Source organism: Rhinolophus sinicus, chromosome 3 (genome assembly GCF_057876585.1).
Source record: "Rhinolophus sinicus isolate RSI-liver-muscle chromosome 3, RSI-T2T, whole genome shotgun sequence".
NCBI lineage: Eukaryota > Metazoa > Chordata > Mammalia > Chiroptera > Rhinolophidae > Rhinolophus > Rhinolophus sinicus.
In genome coordinates this window covers 139,131,892-139,149,280 of record NC_142503.1, presented here as the reverse complement: position 1 = coordinate 139,149,280, position 17,389 = coordinate 139,131,892, and the positions used below count along the sequence as shown (strand labels likewise).

Here is a 17,389-nt window from a genome sequence, read left to right as displayed (position 1 = left end):
TGTCAACAGCAAGGGAACTTCTAGGTAATGTCAAGGAGAGCTGTCTCCGGGCTCTGTCCGTTATGATGCCGAGGCTGCCCCACGTCTGCAGCCACTATCGAGCTGTGGGCACAGCTCCCCTCCAGATAACCTCTCTCCAGCCTAGATCTCAAGGACTCCAGAGACGACCAGAAATTCCTGTTACCTTTGGCCCACACAGGAGAAAAACAACCCAAACAAGTTTTTGCATGTTAAAAGATGTCTCTAGTTTCTTATGTTCATTTTTGTACAGGCATCCAGCACCAGCAGCAAGCAGCAGTGCCAGGGATCTCTGTTTTTCCGATTTTTCTATGAGTATAAAAGGTACTCTTTAAAGATTCATAATCAAGTTTCTAGAGAGGGGGAAATGAGTTAGATGAAGCCAAAAGAATGACCTTATTCCTTTAAAATCCAGTCCATGGACATGCTTATAGAGTTGAGCAGCTGTGCTGCTGGCAGAGAACGTACTGAAATGAAACACTCATGGTGATCGCCCTTCCCCCACTCATGCCTGCAGAGCCCCATCCAATTGTTGCACAAAAAGGCTTTTTCTTATAAACTTCTCTCCCTTCTACTCTGTCTCCATCTCGGTTGGGAAAAAACAGCACTAGTGATGGAATGTACACAGCTCTGCGAATATTCATGAGAAAATGCTTTGACGCCCACATGTGCCCCAGCTCCCTTGCACATACATGCATTAGGGAAAGGGGATGCACAGAAACTGACAGACGGCCGTGGTGCTCTAACTTAGGCAGACTGCAAGGCCTTCTCAAGCAGGCAACAAGATTCAAGAAGGCAGAGCCCCAACTTGTCTCTCATCCACTGAATCATAAATTGAATAATTAATCCAACAACCATTAACTGATCACTTAAGATGTGCTGCGCTGGAAATACAGACGGAGAGCTGTGTGGTGCAGCATTTGAGAGCCTGGAGTCACACAAAGGTTTAAATGTTTGTTCCATCACTAGGTTGTGTGACCTTAAAGCAAGCTACTCAACCTATCTGAGCTTGTTCCTATCGCTAAAACGGAGGTAATAATATCTACTGTAAAAAGTGATGTAATCCTAACAATCTTCCCCTCCATGTACTTTCAAATTCCTTGTCACCTTCGTTTCTTCATGTTTCTCCTCACCTCTTGCTTCTCTAAAGACCCTCCTCAGTTTCAGTAATTCTTCTACCTTCTTTACTCTTTCCCTAAAGCCTTCACTCACATACTGAGTTCAGGAAATACAAAAGAAGTGAGGCATAAAAGAAATGAGGGTCATCATACTCCTTCTCTCCACCTCATCCTACTCGCGTTCTGAGGCAGGAGGTAACAGATCATTTGTCTTCATCTTATAATGGGGTGGGTCCCCAGACAGAGGCATTGCTCCTAATTGCAGCCTGGTCACATTATAATAATGAGCACTCAATACTCTCCTATGTTACTAGATGGCAATAGTGCAATTTCCTCTGAGTACGGAGCCACGGATAGATAGGTCCAGTCTAAAGAACAAGATTTTTCTTTGGCATCCCGCTAAGCGGGGCATTTCCTGCCATGCAGGAACCTCTGTGTTGCATTGCAGTTCATGGCCTGTCCCTAGAATAAGCAACAGACTTTTTCCTGCAATGTCAAGCACAATTCTGGACTGGTAAAAAAGGAAAGAAAATTCTGTAACTGTTATTTTTATCTCTCTAGGCCTTCATCTTTAAAATAAGTGTCTTGAATGCTCTCTAGCATTTCTTCTGATATCAACATTCCGGAATTCTAAAGTCAGACTATTTTAGCTACCACATATCAGGATTCAAAAATTCTGCACAAGTTATTCTTCATGTCCTAAATACCACATACCATCCTCTGCAATGTAATTTGAAATCTATTTTATCCGAATGGCAATGCAGACCAGTTGGTTCTAATGCTCCATTAACTGCTAAAACCATCAGGTTCTGTACTTGCAGAGTTTTGTCATCACCTCCCTATCTTCTCATCGCTGGACCAACATTCCTTCGTTAAATAATCCCACACAGAACGCGTACGGGGTGTGCTACGCTGGTAGTGGCTTTCCCCTTGGTTCCTGCAGTCAGCCCTTTCATCTTTTTTTTTTTTTTTTGGTGGGAGGGGAGGTGGTTTCCTCTGAAGCCTCTCCAAGTTCTTGACATCCTCAAGTTGAAGTCCATAACGGGAGAAAATGTTCACCAAAGAATCTGTATTCTGTATCTATCTCTCTCTCCTCTCTGAGGGTAGGCCACAGATATACTCTGCTGTGTGCTGTCTGATGTTCTGTGTACGCGGAGACTAAACAAATATTAAAACGCCAACGAACACAATCACATTGCTGCTATAATTTCAGTTTTGTCTTCAGTGGTTGTGTTGGGAGGAAATCTGCTCACTCACATGACTTTTTATCTGGAAAAAGCTGCAAATGGTTTAGGTATTGTGTTTTCGCCAAATAACAAACCAGTTTAAAATAAAGACTCCCAGGGGAGTAGGAGCCATGGCTTTCCAGAAAGGGTTGGGTAGCTTTTTGTTCCTGGACGGCCTTTCTGTTGACTCAGTCTGCACTTGTTTTGTCAGCCAATGACAGTCCTTGGTGGGTAAAGCTGCGCTCATGCTCCTCATGGGAAGTTTTACAAACACACAATCACCCCATCACAATACGCTGGAGCAGAGGACTCCTGATCCAACAGATGGTCCTGACCAGGAGAACGGGAAGGCAGGTAATTCCCCAAGTAGAGCGTGCTGAGCCACCAAAGGGATCACAACCAGACTCAAACAAGAGATTTTCCGGTCTCGTTCAGCTCCAAGAAAGAAGCCTGGGCCTCGCTTCTCTCATCCTGTGATCGTGGTTCTCACACCCAAGCCACAGCACTCGTGATCTCACTTATTCAACTCCTAGTTGCCAAGCCCCGGGCTCAGCGCTTTACATAGTATTTCATTTCCTTCTCACAATAATTCCAGGTGAAGAAACTAGGACGCAGAGAGGTTAAGTAACTTGTCCTAAGGAAGCCAGCTAATAGGCAGCTGTGCCTGAGTTCCAATCCAGGTCTAACTTCAGAGAAGTAGATTAATTTTAATACAGACTCAAGCCAGATAAAATGTAGGCCAATTTTGAAGAAAAGCCTTAGCAAGTCCAAATAGTAACAAACTGAAAACACAATTTCGACCAGTAACGACCTGCCTTAAAGATGAGAAGCATGGACAGCAGGGTCCTGGGTGATGGACAAGACATGCGGTACGATCCCCTCCCAGTCCCCAGTCACTGCAGTCTTTCTCTCTCTCTCTCCCCTTTTCCCCAATTCCATCAATTCCTTTTCCTATACCCCTCTTTCTATTTCTCTCTTTTACACTGTATGTAGTGTAGTGAAGAATATGAACTTTGCATTCAGATGATCCTGGGTTCAAATTTAAGACACACTTCTGACTTCTACCTAAATTTCCTCAACTGTAAAATCAGGATAAAATCTTCAACCTTTTAGGCCGTTGAAGGGTTCAAATCAGACAATATGTATAAAGAGATGACCAGGTCACTAGTAGACCAAATGGAATTTTCTTTTTTAACTTTGGGAGTCGGTAAGGCGTGGTGGAAATGGCATGCAGTTTAGAGTTGGACAGTCTCGGATTTGAATCCCTGCTCCACCACTTACTAGCTAAGTGATCTGTGCAAGTCTTGGAAGCTTCCTGTGTCTCAGTTTCCTTATCTATAAAATGGAGGAGTAAATAATATAGATTTCCTAGATTTGGAGAGATGATCAAAAGAAAGGATACACCTTTAGAATTTACAAATAGTTAACAAATAAAGCTGCTTCTCAATAGAACTTGCAACAGCTGACTTGTTCTCTAGAGGCTCATGTTTGTTGATACTTAATCTATTTACTCAAGGGTGTCACCACTAACGGGTGGGAAGGGCTAAAACATGAAGGAATTTTAATCTTGAACCTATCTTTTGAGGCTGTAAAATATACAACGAGGGAGGTAGAATGGTACAATGTAATGAAAAGACCACCATAGGAAGCATGAGTCTAGACCCACCTGAGCATGAACAGCCTGTAAATCCCCATCTAAATCACACGGCTGTATCTGGAACATGAGGGGATTGGCATAGGTTAGTGGGCAGTGTCTGGAAACCTTTTTGATTGTCACAACTGGGATTGCTACTGGAATCTAGTGGGCACCAGGGAGGCTGCTAAACATCCTACAGTGCACAGGACAGACCCTCACAACAAAGAATTATCCACCCAAATATCAATCGTGCTGAGGCCCAGAAACCCTGGCCTAGATGACTGCTAAATTCCCTTCGAGCACTCACATTCTAAGAGGCTGTGATGAGGCCGCACCAACATCTAATAGGTGACGTTCTTGTCAATATCTATCAAGCAATGGCTTCTAATGCTGCTCAAAATTACCCTAAGGCCAGTGGGGGGAATTCCCTCAGATACTTGGATATTCTCAAATCAGTGATATATTTCTGAGGGTGATGAGAGTTCTTCCTTCAGAACAGGAAGAAACCCAGAGATGAAGGCGGCACCGTCCTCCAGGGACTTGGTCCCTCACTCTTTGCCATTAGAATCAGCGCTTCCAAAGCCATGAACTTCGTTTTGGGTAAGAAGAGGATTTAAATAAGTCTGAGTCAAGGTCAGAATAAGATGTGACACACACAACGGCAGAGATGAATCTCAGCTACATCATGCTAAGTGAAAGAAGCCAGACTCAAAAGGCTACCTACTGTTTTATTACATCCATGACATTCTGGGACAGACAAAACTGTAGGGACAGAAAACAGATCAGTAGTTGCCAGGAGCTGGGTGGAAGGAGACTAGTTCGACTACAAAGGGACATGAAGGGATTTTGGGGATGATGCACTGTTTTATATACTGATTGTAGTGTAAGCTACACAACTGTGCTTGTCAAAACTCAGGAACTGTACACTAAAAAGGTGAAATTTAGTGTATATAAGTTATACTTCCGTAAGACTGACCCCCCTCCCCACACACCCCTAAATATGTTCACAAATGCTATAGAGGGGATAGCTGCACTTTGGGAGAGGATGAATCGGATGACATCTAAATTCTTTCCTACCCCAAATCCTATGGTTTTATGACAATCTGCCTCTCCTACCTCTGGTGACCTCACAGCCAGAGTGATTAGGGTTAAGCCCGCACTCCAATTTCTGTGTTAAAGTAATGAGTCCCACTGGCCAAATCCTGTGAATGTGAGTCCTGCCACCATTCTGCGACCTGCAGCCTGTGACAAAGGTTCCTGTCCTTCTCGTTCCCATCCTGAGTTCCAGGGAGGGCCTTAGACAATTAATAAACAAGCCAGAAACAACCGCAGGAGACACTGGTTTTATCTCTCTGCACAGGCTTCCTGTCCAAATCCAACTAGTCTTTCCATTGAACTTCAAATCAGGCAACAGAGGAAGAATCTTATTTATGCATTCCCCTCATCTATGGACTTCTGGCCTTCTACTAGATCTGTTTTATACACTTAAGCTGCATCAATGTAAAATGTGAGCCTGACACCAAAATCATACCTAAGTTTGTTGATAAGATAGATAGATAGATAGATAGATAGATAGATAGATAGATAGATAGATAGATAGATAGATACAGATACGTAGTTTTGTTTATATATACACCTCCCAGATCATCATCTATCACATGTTACACAAAATACTTCATTTTTCTTAGGCACAGAAAGCCCTGGTGGGCTGAGGCCAGGGAGGACTGAAACAGCCAGCAGTATGCTCACACTTTGTCCTAACAGAAAGACCTCACACTGCCTTCTACGCCACAAATATGAACTGCTGTAGGAGCCCCATCCTCCTATTTGAGAGCCAGTTTCTTTCCTGGCTCTTCTTAGAGAATCTCAGTGGAACAGTTACAAACGCCAGTAACCAGACACCTCATACACGTCTGAGTGCTGGGATAACAGAGAAGACGTGGTAGGGGCCAGGTAATGCCCACGCAGCTTTTCTCTGCTGAGCACTCACAGCGAACGCACTGCGACTACAAAGGGAGGATGTTCATATTATAAGAAAAGGGACCCACAGAGACAACAAGTCCCACAGTGACCTAGGGTCTTGTTTCCACATGTCCCCTTCAGAAGGCAAGAAGCAGGGAATTAAACTCCCATGGTTTAGAACGAGCCAATCACCTTCAGAAGTCTGCATCAGGGATAAACCAGTATTGTCCCCTAAGTCACTGAAACTTGATAACATTGTTCCTTTGACATAATCAGAAAAAGTTTCACAAAAGACTAAAATACTTAGAAAACACACTTTGGGCTTTTTATTCAAAGGTATATAGACTGATAGGCAATGGTTCTCCAGAGTTGCCCCCAAAATATTTCCATTTCCAATGGTATTTCCTCAGGACATACTCCAGCAGCGTTTTCTTTCCTATGTATGTATGACAATACTGATCCATGAAAGCCAAATAAACGCTTTTTCTAATTTGAGGGATGCACTATCATGGAGAGTAGCGTGGTGGCTGCTGGGGGGAGGGCTAGTGCCTGTGGACATAGAACACATGAGGCCGGCTGGTTGGCCATCGTGGGGATTGAATGCATGACCTTCGACAGCACAAACCAGAACAACACTGCTGCTTCACAGAAGCAGAGAGAAGTCCTATAGAGCCACCTGGACAGACGTGCTCCCTCGGAAACTTGTGAGAGAGCGAGGCAGCACCACCCGCCACAGGAAGGGAGACCCACAGCCTTAGCTGGCAGCCTTGGCTGACCTCTCAACCCTCATCAGATCAATAGAATTCATCTCTTCCATACACTGCAGGTTGGCAGACTAGGAGCCAACTCCTAGGAACACAGGCACAAGCCCAAGACTTAAAAGAGGCACCAGCCTCTGGGATTCCTGGGCCTTCCTGCTGCCTACAACACAAGGCCATGTTTGAGGTGAGTGCATTCACCTACCACTACTACCTGAACTAACTTGTACCCACCTGATCATGCTAAGGCCCAAGCCTAAAGGGACACTAGCCAACATCCATGCCCTGAGTAAACCGTCCTTTCCTCTTTCTGCAACTGATGCCTCTCACGACCACTTCTCAGATCCAACATCATTCATTTCTGACCAAACTATCACAAGTAAAGAATAGTCAGGGCCCAGATTCCATACTAATTTCCCAATAATTACATATCTATGAAACAACACTGAGAAGAGTCAAGGAAAAATGACATTACCACATCCTGAGATGCATAGCAGGGGTCCTCTGGGTTGACTGACCAGTAGCAGTAATCAAAGCCGAATGCCACAACCTTCTCCCGGGAGTCACCAAAGCCATCTGATCGGCTGTCCACCTAAAAATCAAACATAGGATCTAGTGTCTGCTCTCTTATAATATCAGAATATGGTTAGTGGCACTTGATTCCTCTCTGCTGTAGCTAGAGAGACCTGGACTGGTCATGAGAAGCTTTACGATATCTATCTGAAAAAGATAAAAAAGTGGCCTCTGTCCTCATCATGTTAGGAATAATGAAGCCCCAGAGAATTAAATGTCTATCATACTATCATACAGCTGCCTATGTATGAACCAACCATATGAGATGTGGGACAGCTTGAGAGAGAAAACCTTTCCCTCTCTGGGCATCTTCGTATCATTTCTTCTCTAAGTATTTCTGTAGAAGATACAGAAATGCATGAGTAATTCAGTCCCTGGGTCTGACAGGTTTTATCAACCTAGGGCTTTCACAGAGGTCCCTGGGTATCCACTCCCAGTGAATTAGAAAGCATGTTGGACAGAGCAAGGACCAATACAACTGTCAAAGATACACATAGATGAGGGCAGAGCCGAAGCTTGGAACTGCAGTGACCTCCAGGTACCTACTGGGGAGAGTGGCATTATTCATAGGAACACCTCTCTTACGATTTAAAATTTAAACTATGGACAGGTAGAAACACCCCCTAGCACTAAGCACCATGAGCTACAACAGTAGGACGAGGTGTCAGAATGACTAAGAGATCCTTAGTGGAGAACTGACCTCAGGGAAGTAAGCAACCAGCAAGGTGTGTAGGGGGCAGATTAGAGTTTGCTCTTGGCCAGAACTTATTCTTAAGTACAAAAATATGAGCTCTCAGAACAAAGCAGTTGAAGTGATTAGGCAACAGATATAAATAAGAGACAGCAGAGAATAAAAGATATTCTGTCCCCAGGGAGATCCTGTTGAAAGTTCGGCCGGTCCTGTTCTCTTTTAGCAGAGAGCTAGTGACAAAAGGAGACAGATCACATCACAGGAGTCATACGGGAGTGGGCACGGCTGGGAGGCCTGGGGTCTAGATAACCTCACTCCAGTGTCAGCTTCTGCAGCTCTCAGGAAAGGTGAGTACCACCTGTAAGCTGACGATAGCAGCAATCACATGGCCAGCTTCCCTGTTTCCCTCCACTCCCCAAGGCCCAGAAAAAAACACTCTCTTCCACTTCCGCTAGCCTGGTAAAGGAGGAGGAATGGGATGGAGGAAATTAGCCCTAGGAGAGGGGGAGGGGGCAGGGGAAGGAAGGAAGTTCCCAGAGTTTGTCCAATTGTGACTCAAAGATCAGTCAGATCTCTGAAAGAGAATTTGTAGCAAGACTCAGACGAGGGACCGACTCCCTTCTGGGATCTGAAGGTTCTTACTTGGTACTTCCTATGGCCAAAATGAACCCCGCATTAGCAGACGCATACTGAAATCCCTAGTAACACCTCTAGACAAAGGGATATCAAATGAGAGGCTTGGACAAAGTCTAACAGGTGGTCAGGTGAGTTAAGTATACATATGGATTGTCCCCAACGTGATTTAAACTCTCCATGGCCCCCATAACATCCCTTGTATTTACTTTCAAAGCAGCTACTGACCAGTTTTCAAAATAGCTGCACCCTATTTGCTAGAACTTGAGCTGCAGCAGCCATGCCCCCCCCCCCCCCCCCCCCCCGCAGTTCTTTCCTGCTTGAGTTTTGTATTTGCTTTGTGATTGGTCAAAGCTCTTCCACTCCCCCTCCTTCCCTAAACACATTTGCATACACGTTTTACCCCAGAAACCCCTCTAATAATACTAGCCCCTCAGTGGAGAGAAAAAGGAAACAATTTCAGGCTTACCTTTAAATTCCTGATTTTTGCCACTTTGCCATCAACTTCCACAATAATTCTTCCTCCTTCTTTGGTCTCCCTAGAAACAAGACCCACATGAGAAGAAACATTGCTTTTTCTTTCTTAATCAAGAAAAGAGAAACTGAGACCAGCATTATTGGGACAAAATGTTTCCCGACTACTGTCTCCATACCTGGGGTGCCTGTCTCCACAAATGGCTGCAAACATCACATCAAACAGTCTCCTAGCTGGCATGCTTCTCTGGATCATTAGAATTTGGCTCTCAACAGCTAAGAGTCACCCCTGTTGAATACTCTCTGTATGCTAGGCACTGTACTATGCAGGTACAGTACAGACTGTACTTCATCTTGTTCCATCTTCCCAACACAGCCTCCTGACATAGTTTCCTAAGATTATCTTCATAATCTGACGAAAGATGAGAAAAATTATGAAACTTGTCCAAGGTCACACAGCTAGCAGTGGTAGACTGGGATTTAAACCCAGATTTGTCTGCCCACAAAGCCACATGTTGGAAATCAGGCTGGGAAATCCTGGAGAGTACCCTTGGCTTGGCACACAATCTGGCATCACCTCTCATTTTCTCTGGGATTTTGAGCACAGATAGTAGTGAAAAAGGTTTTGGAGTCCTCTCTGTTGTGATCCCGAGAACATATTTCCCAAATCCTTTCCTTACATCAAAATTAAAGCTAAGTTCCTTAAGAATCTTCCTACATTGCAGTTTTGTAGTAACAGTGTTAACTAACCAACCTCTAAATCCAAGTAACCCACATACCTGAAGCCTCATATGAATGGAATATACTCCATTCTAGATATAAAATCCTATCTCATAACATAAAGAGCTTTACCTGAAGTGCTTACAGCAAAAATGTTAATGGACGAGAAATTCATTAGCACTTCCTCCACTACAAGGAAAGTTATCAATTAAATCACTCCTAGCCTGGGACCTGAAAGGTGAGAAAATATGTTGAATCTCATTTTATCCTTCCTCACAGTTCCCCCAGGATGTGCCTTTGAGGATTGAAGGGGGATGGTGGGGATGGGCTGGGGGGATGGGGTTGTCTTAGATTTAAGATTAGTTTTTTAAACCTGTCAGTGAGTCTAAAATAAAGCCCTGGATAGAAAATTTCCCTCTCCCAGGTAATGACACTTCTAATAAATTCCTCAAAGCTCTGAGGCTCTTTTTTCTGTATTTCACACTAGATAGAATTTAAGGCAGCAGAGATAGTCTTCATCTTTCAGGATCATTAACTGCACCCTACTCGCCTACCCAGCCCTCAGCTCTCCTAAAGAAAATCTTTCATTTTTGGTGTTAACATTTTACAATATTTTTTTTTCTTTCTGCATTTTAAAGTAGGTTTTATTATCTATCCCTCCACCCACTATAAAAGTAATACACAGATTATATGTTGTAAATTTGGACAATAAAAAACATAAGAAAAAAATCATGCAATAACTTTTCCAAATCTAGTATCCAACTTTTTTTTTTAAGTCGGCACTTTCTTGAGAATTCATCTAGGATTCTGGCGTAAAGCAGCCAAAAAAAAGCGTCCTAACTTGACCTCTTGGCAGAATGATACGACACAAAGAAGGGTGAGATGCTGCTTCTCCCTTGCCATTGGTAACCTAGAGGTCTCAAAATATTCTAGAACAAAATGAGGGTGAACTAAAGTTAAGCAGAACAGAGAGAAAGGGTAACAACCTCAATTGAGGAGTTGGCCACACACAGCTCAACAAAAGTCTACTGAGGAGGAAGGAGCCTTAAACAGTGGAGCTACTCCCACTGGCCTCTGGGTCCTGAATTCCACCAACAAGCACTCATCCTTCGGGTTAAAGATTTTGCACAGAGGTAAATCCTTAGTACACGTTTACTCCCAGGACAGTATTTTTCCAAGTGTGGTCCACAAGCCACCTTCATCAGAATTACGTGACATTGTGGAGCTAGTGAATTCAAATTCCTGTTAACAAGATGCAGTGTAACAAGCTTCCCAGGTAGACTGTATGCATATTATAATTTGAGAATCATTGTCCTAGAGGAGAAAATAACCAAGCCATTGACAGTTATCCATTCATTTGTAAAACTTTAAACTAACAGACAGCTCAGTATAGGGAGGAATAAAAATAGCTGTTAAAAGTTATATAGCTAGGGCCGGCTGGGTGGCTCAGGCAGTTCTAGCTCCATGCTCCTGACTCCGAAGGCTGCGGGTTCGATTCCCACATGGGCCAGTGGGCTCTCAACCACAAGGTTGCCAGTTAGACTCCTTGACTCCCGCAAGGGATGGTGGGCTGTGCCCCCCTGCAACTAGCAACCGCACCTGGACCTGGAGCTTGACTTGGAAAAAAGTCCTGAAAGTACACACTGTTCCCCAATAAAAGTCCTGCTCCCTTCCCCCCCCCAAAAAAAAAAATTATATAGCTAACACTGTATTGGACACTTACAATGAGCCAGGTTCTGTATTTTAAATGTGTTCTTTCATTTAATCTTCATAAAAGACTACTGAAGTAGTTATTTTATTTTATAGATTTTTTTTTAAAGCACAGAAAAGGAATATAGTGTATGCAAAGTAACTTTTGACAGGGCAGTGAAGAGTGTTCCAGGGCCCCCAGTATTGGTGGAAGAGAACATGTTCTCTCAACAACGAATGATTTTGTGTAGACAAGAGGCAGCACCTCGTAATGATACAGACTTTCTGATTACGGGAAACAACTGTGAGGTAGAGGAGAGGGCATCAAAACCATTTCCCATATTATCATTTCACTGCCAGATGGTCTGTTCTAGTCCCCCTAACCCCCAGCAAACAGGCATTTGACTGAGAAAGAAGTAAAACTTCTGTGTACTCTCAGGAAGGAACAGCTTCGCCTGGTAAATGGAATCTTGGCTCTCCCTATGTTTAACTTTAAACAAGACCATTTTCTCACCTGGAAAAACAGAAAAATGGAAGCTTAGACCAGATTTCGTCCCAAGGACAACATCAGATCCAATAACTGTTAACCGAGTCTTGTGCCAATGACTTATTTAAAGGTTGAATCAAACTACATAATCAGCAGATTCCCTACATTCAGATGAGCCTCAACAAAGATGCTGAAAGTTAACAAACCCTGAAGAAGAGCTGCATCTCTGTAGGATTCTGTGAGAAGAGAGGAGTGATCTCAACTTCTTAGCTGGGGTCACACTGGGTTTCTCCATATCTGTCCCTGAATCCGTGCTCCTGAATCTTCGTTCTGCTATAATCTGTCCACACCTGCATATCTGCAGGCTTGGCATTCATTCTACTGCCTGCTATTCAAGGCTCATAACTTGAGCTAAAAGAAAGTAAGCTTCTGTGTCCTTTCCCACTCACTTTTGTTTAATGAGATATTCTCTACTGTGGCTGCCAACAACTCAATTTCAACAGCATTTTCTTAATCCAATTTATGCTATCATAAATTCCTACTTCCCAAGGAACAGAACGCTGTGAGAAGTGGTCAATGTTATCCCGACAATCCTTAAAAGAACAGTTTTGCAAAAACAAGGTCTGCCAGAGGCTATCCTCAGGGTAGCAGCTGTACCTGTGAAAAACCCCCAACCTTGAGCCACCACATCGAGTAATGCAGAAGCCCAATGTCATAAGCCATTTACCAATCTAAACACAGCAGTTCAGGCACATGCTGCTTTCCTCCTTTCTTCATTGCACTTCTTCTGCCTTTTTCCTATTTTCTTTTCTTTTTTTTATTGTTTCTTTCCCCCATCTCATTCCTCTCATTATTCTGTCAATTGCATGACTTTTCAAAGCCAATCACTTCCATATCAGGACAATCCCTGCTAGTATCAAATTTTATTATGGGAGACGATACCTTTTTTGACCCTTCTGCCCAATTTTCAAGCCATCTTATGTCCTGGAAAATTTTAAACCTCCAAAATAATTCCAATATGTGCCACTGGTCCCTGGTCCCAAACCACACTCTCCACAGCTTTATCTTCTATCACTCACTTCCCTCCCCAAACAACCAAAACTTATGTTTCCTAACAGCCTAAGTCCTTTGCTCTGTTTTTACTACAAAGTGGTTTTTACACCTTCTCCACCTGTGAGCAAACTCCTAGATCTTTAAAAAACAGTTCAAACACCAACCATTCTGTGAAGCCTTCCCTGAATTTCCAAATCTATGAGTGGAGAAGTCAGTGAAAAGGGGAAGAAATCATGTGGCTGGACATTGGATGCCTCAAGGGCTGAGAGGTGCAGGATCGGATTCAACCAGGAGGAAATGGGCACTGATGTTGAGAGAAAGGGTTAGAATAACTTCCCCTATTTCACTGTTCTGCTGTAGAGCATAGGATGAAACCACGATCTCTTTGAGCCTCAGTTTCCCTCTTATACCTTACTATCTGCCTTTCTGCCCACCTTCGCAGGGAAACCCATGTGCACCCACAATTCGGCATCAATCCTCACAGGAACACCAGAGCCACCAAGAAGGGAGAAGAGCCTGACAATCCCTCTCCCCACGTAAAGATACCTACGTTCCCAGACCTGCTCAAGGTACTCAGTGTGAAAAGCCCAACCCGTGCACCAAGACTTGAGCAGCGGTCCCTGCTGGCAGGACTCCAGGGACGCGGACACAGGGCAGCCCATCCCCAAGGCCATCCAAGAACCGCTATCCCCCAGAGCATGAAGGGGAAGCTCGACTCGAGGCCTCAATCTGCCTCGGCCTTTACAATTTCCGGACCCTGACCCGCTGGGCCACTTTGTGTCCGATTTCTCCACGCCGGAATCACTTGAGGGAGAGGCGGGGACCTCAACCTCCTCTCAGCTCACTTGACGCCTCAGGCGCCCCCTCCCGCCCAGACTCACCTCTGGCTCAGAGGCCGCACCCTCACGGCCACCCGCACGTTTGCCATCCCTCGGCCTTAGCCTAAACTCCGCAGGTCGGCCCAGCCACAGCATCACCATCCCCAGCCTCAAGATTAGCCCCAGCCCCAGTCCGGCCCCTCCCGCCCCTTGCATCTCCCGGGATGGCCCCGCCCATGCGCGCGCCCCAGGCCGGCTGGGGCGGTGCCTGCTGAGCTTCGGCCAATCCTGAGCCAAGTGGGCGGGAGAATGCGTAGCCAGGCCCGGCCCGCCTCGCCTCGCCCCGCCCCGCCCTGCCCACGCACCTCTGGAGATGGCCCCGCCCACACGCTCGCCCTAGGCCGGCCGGGAGGGTGCCTACTTAGCCTCCGCCAATCCTGAGCCCTATGAGCTCAGGGACCCGCCCCGTCCGCCGGGTGTGGCTGGGACGCGTCTAGTGTAAGTTAGCTTTTGTTCTCGGTTTTGCTGACAAAAGTTGTAGAGTCAATTAAATCCGTTAAACTTTGGTGAACGACAGACTGTTTACAAAGTAATTTGCTGAGTACTTTTATTCGCTGCGTTGCCCTGAGCTATCAATTCTGTGGTTAAATTTTAGGGACAGAAATGAAATGGGGAACACTGATGTTTTTGCAGTTTCCAGCAAAGAGCAGTGTCATTCTTTGAAGAAGCATTTGGAGTGTGAAGGGCTTGAAAGTGCTCATTGGTGAACTCTCGATTGTGCTGGAACCTCTTAGCCACACTGCCCCTCCCCCATTCATGGGTAGAGAAGGATGAGAGTTTATTTCTAGGCTAACCAGAGAAGCTGAAGGAGATAAGCAGATGCTATGGGGGCAATTGTAGCCTAGAGATACAGTCAGAACAAATGTATTTATCCTGTGGCATCTTAATTTTACATGGGAAAAAGGGAGGACCTACTTTCCGTCAGAATCCTTTCATTAATTCATCCCCAAAATAACTATTGGGTACCTAGGTAAGACTCAAATGCTCTTCTTCTAAGGTGTGGAAGATAGTCTCTGCTTTCGTGGAAATCGAGATCTACAGAAAAAAGAGATAATAAATACATAAATGTATATACTATGTCTAATGGTGCTGAGTGCAATTTTTATATATATAAGCAGGGTAAAATGATATAGTAATGGTCTCTGTGTCTGTGTTGGGGGAAAGATGCTACTTTATATAGGTTCTTCAGGCAAGACCTCACTGAGGAGGTGGCTGTCATGCAGGGTCTCAGCTCCTGCTCCCCACACAAGAACGCAGGATATGGTGAGGCCAAAAAGGAACACCCACGGAGCCATAGATAGGGGAGTCATACCACTGTATTCTCGCTGGCGGCTGGGTTGGAGACACAGGAAGCAAGATCCACACGATGCACAATCCGCCGTCTGCTTCTCTGCCAACCAGCCCCACTTGCTAATTGCAATCCCTGCTTGCTAGCTCAGCCACGGCAGTTATATTAGTGGCTAATGGCTCACTGGTTACAGCTGGTGGCTAACTAGTTACAGCTGAGAGCCATCTACTACCCGAGCCAGCACCTTTCCACGTGAGGCCGAGAGCCTGGAAACTGCTCTCTGGGACTCTGTCCACACACTGGCACTTGACTGGATTTCAAGAAAGTAAGGGAAGGGGCCATGCAGGTGTTCATTTATTTAACAATATTTCCTAAGTAAGCACCTGTTTTGACAGGCTTTGTTCTAAACACAAGGGACAAAGAAGTGAAGAAAACAGGCAAACCTCTGACTTCATGGATCTTGGTGAGAGAGACTAACAATAAGTAAAACAATTTAAGTAAAATGTATATCAGATTAGCTAAGTCGAAAAAGCAAAGCAGGAAAGGGGATAGGAAGTGAGTAGAGAGGGTGTTGGAATTTTAGATAATACAGCCACTGAAGGTCTCACTGAGAATGTGACACTTGAGAAAAATCTGAAGGATGTAAAAGAAGAGTCATGCTGTTATTGGGAAGAAAGACAATTTCAGACACAGGGAACAGACCAACGTAAAGGACCTGAGCTTAGACATAGCCTGGAATATTAGAGGAACAACAAGAAAGCCAGTGGGAGTACAATGGAGTAACAAAGGGGGAGTGTGGGGACAGAGTCCCAGAGAGCAGTTTCCAGGCTCTCAGCCTCACGTGGAAAGGTGCTGACTCTGGTAGTAGATGCCCATCAGCTATAACTAGTTAGCCAATTAGCCACTGATATAACTGCTATGGCTGCGTTGGTTGGTTGCTTGGCAGGTAGAGAAGCTGACGGCAGGTTGCAGATCGTGTGGCTCCTGCTCCCTGTGTCTCCAACCCAGCCGCCAGCGAGACTATAATGGTATGAACCTCTTATCCATGGCTCCGTTGGTGTTCCTTTTTGGCCTCCCCGTGTCCTGCGTTCTTATGCAGGGAGCGGGAGCTGAGTCCCTGCATGGCAGGGAGAGTCATAGAGGAAGGATGAACCCATGATAAAGTCTTTGGTTTTTGCCCTAGGTAAGCTGGAAAACCAGCGAAAAGTTTTAGGAAGAATAAAAGGATACGATTTTCGAAGATTACTTTGGCTGCTGTTTTGAGACTAGTCAGATGAGTAGGGAAGAATGTAAACCCAAGAGAGACCCGTCAGGAGGCTATTTTGGTACTCCAGTAATAGAGACAATGGGACATGTCAGGCATGTTCCAATAGCTGTTTACCTCTCCATTCTTCTCTCTCATCTATTTGAAAATACTCTTCCCTAGAGTAAAGTATTAGGACAGCTGGTTTACAATTTAGATTAACCTGGAACCCTAGTCTTCTGGATGGCTTCTCTACTCACTGTGCTTGTAGTGAAAATAATCACAGCACTAGGGAAACAGTATGGAGGTTCCTCAAAAAATTAAAAATAGAACTATCTTATGATCCAACAATCCCTCTTCTGGGTATTTATCTAAAGAAAATAAAATCACTATCTCAAAAATATATCTGTACCCCCATCCATCTTCATTGCAGCATTATTCGCCATAAGCCAAGATACAGAAACATGGAAACAAAATAAGCATGCCAGAAACAGGGACGAACACTATATTTATGTAAATTATAGTATATACATAAATTATAGTATCACAGGGCTGTAAAGTGATGATACTCTAATTTCATCATTCTTTATGAGTTGAAATACTTCTGTAAAGAGCAACTTTTTCTCATCAGCTTATTTGATTACCCTGAGGTACAGTCCACATACAAATGCTTGACTATTTCAAATACCACTTTTCAAAATAAGTTGGTTCCCTAGCACTTTTCAAAGGTGGTTAATGAGTTGTTGTTGTTTTTCTTAATATTATTATAAACTCATGGATATAAGCATTCAGTTGGCCCTACTTATCTGTTGGTTCTTCATCCGTGAAGTCAACCAACCACAGATTGAAAATAAAAGTTACATTGTTACTGACGTGTACTATGTAATTAGGCCTACAATGGTTGTGTCTGAACACATACAGACTTTTTTTCTTGTCATTCAT

General features: G+C 44.4%; 1 protein-coding gene across 6 annotated transcripts in view; it reads right to left on the bottom strand.

Annotated features, from left to right (window-relative positions):
* Window positions 1-14,053, bottom strand: part of STARD9 (StAR related lipid transfer domain containing 9) — a 92,507-nt gene extending 78,454 nt beyond the window's left edge. For all 6 annotated transcript variants that reach the window (XM_019725391.3, XM_088797171.1, XM_088797172.1 and 3 more), the window contains exons 1-3: window positions 13,920-14,053; window positions 9,085-9,154; window positions 7,194-7,310 (exon numbers count right to left, since the gene is read on the bottom strand). In XM_019725391.3, coding sequence (XP_019580950.3) covers window positions 7,194-7,310; window positions 9,085-9,154; window positions 13,920-13,966 — 234 coding nt within the window. In that variant the 5' untranslated portion in view covers window positions 13,967-14,053. The remainder of the gene's footprint in view (window positions 1-7,193; window positions 7,311-9,084; window positions 9,155-13,919) is intronic.
* Between the last annotated feature and the right edge of the window lie 3,336 nt (window positions 14,054-17,389).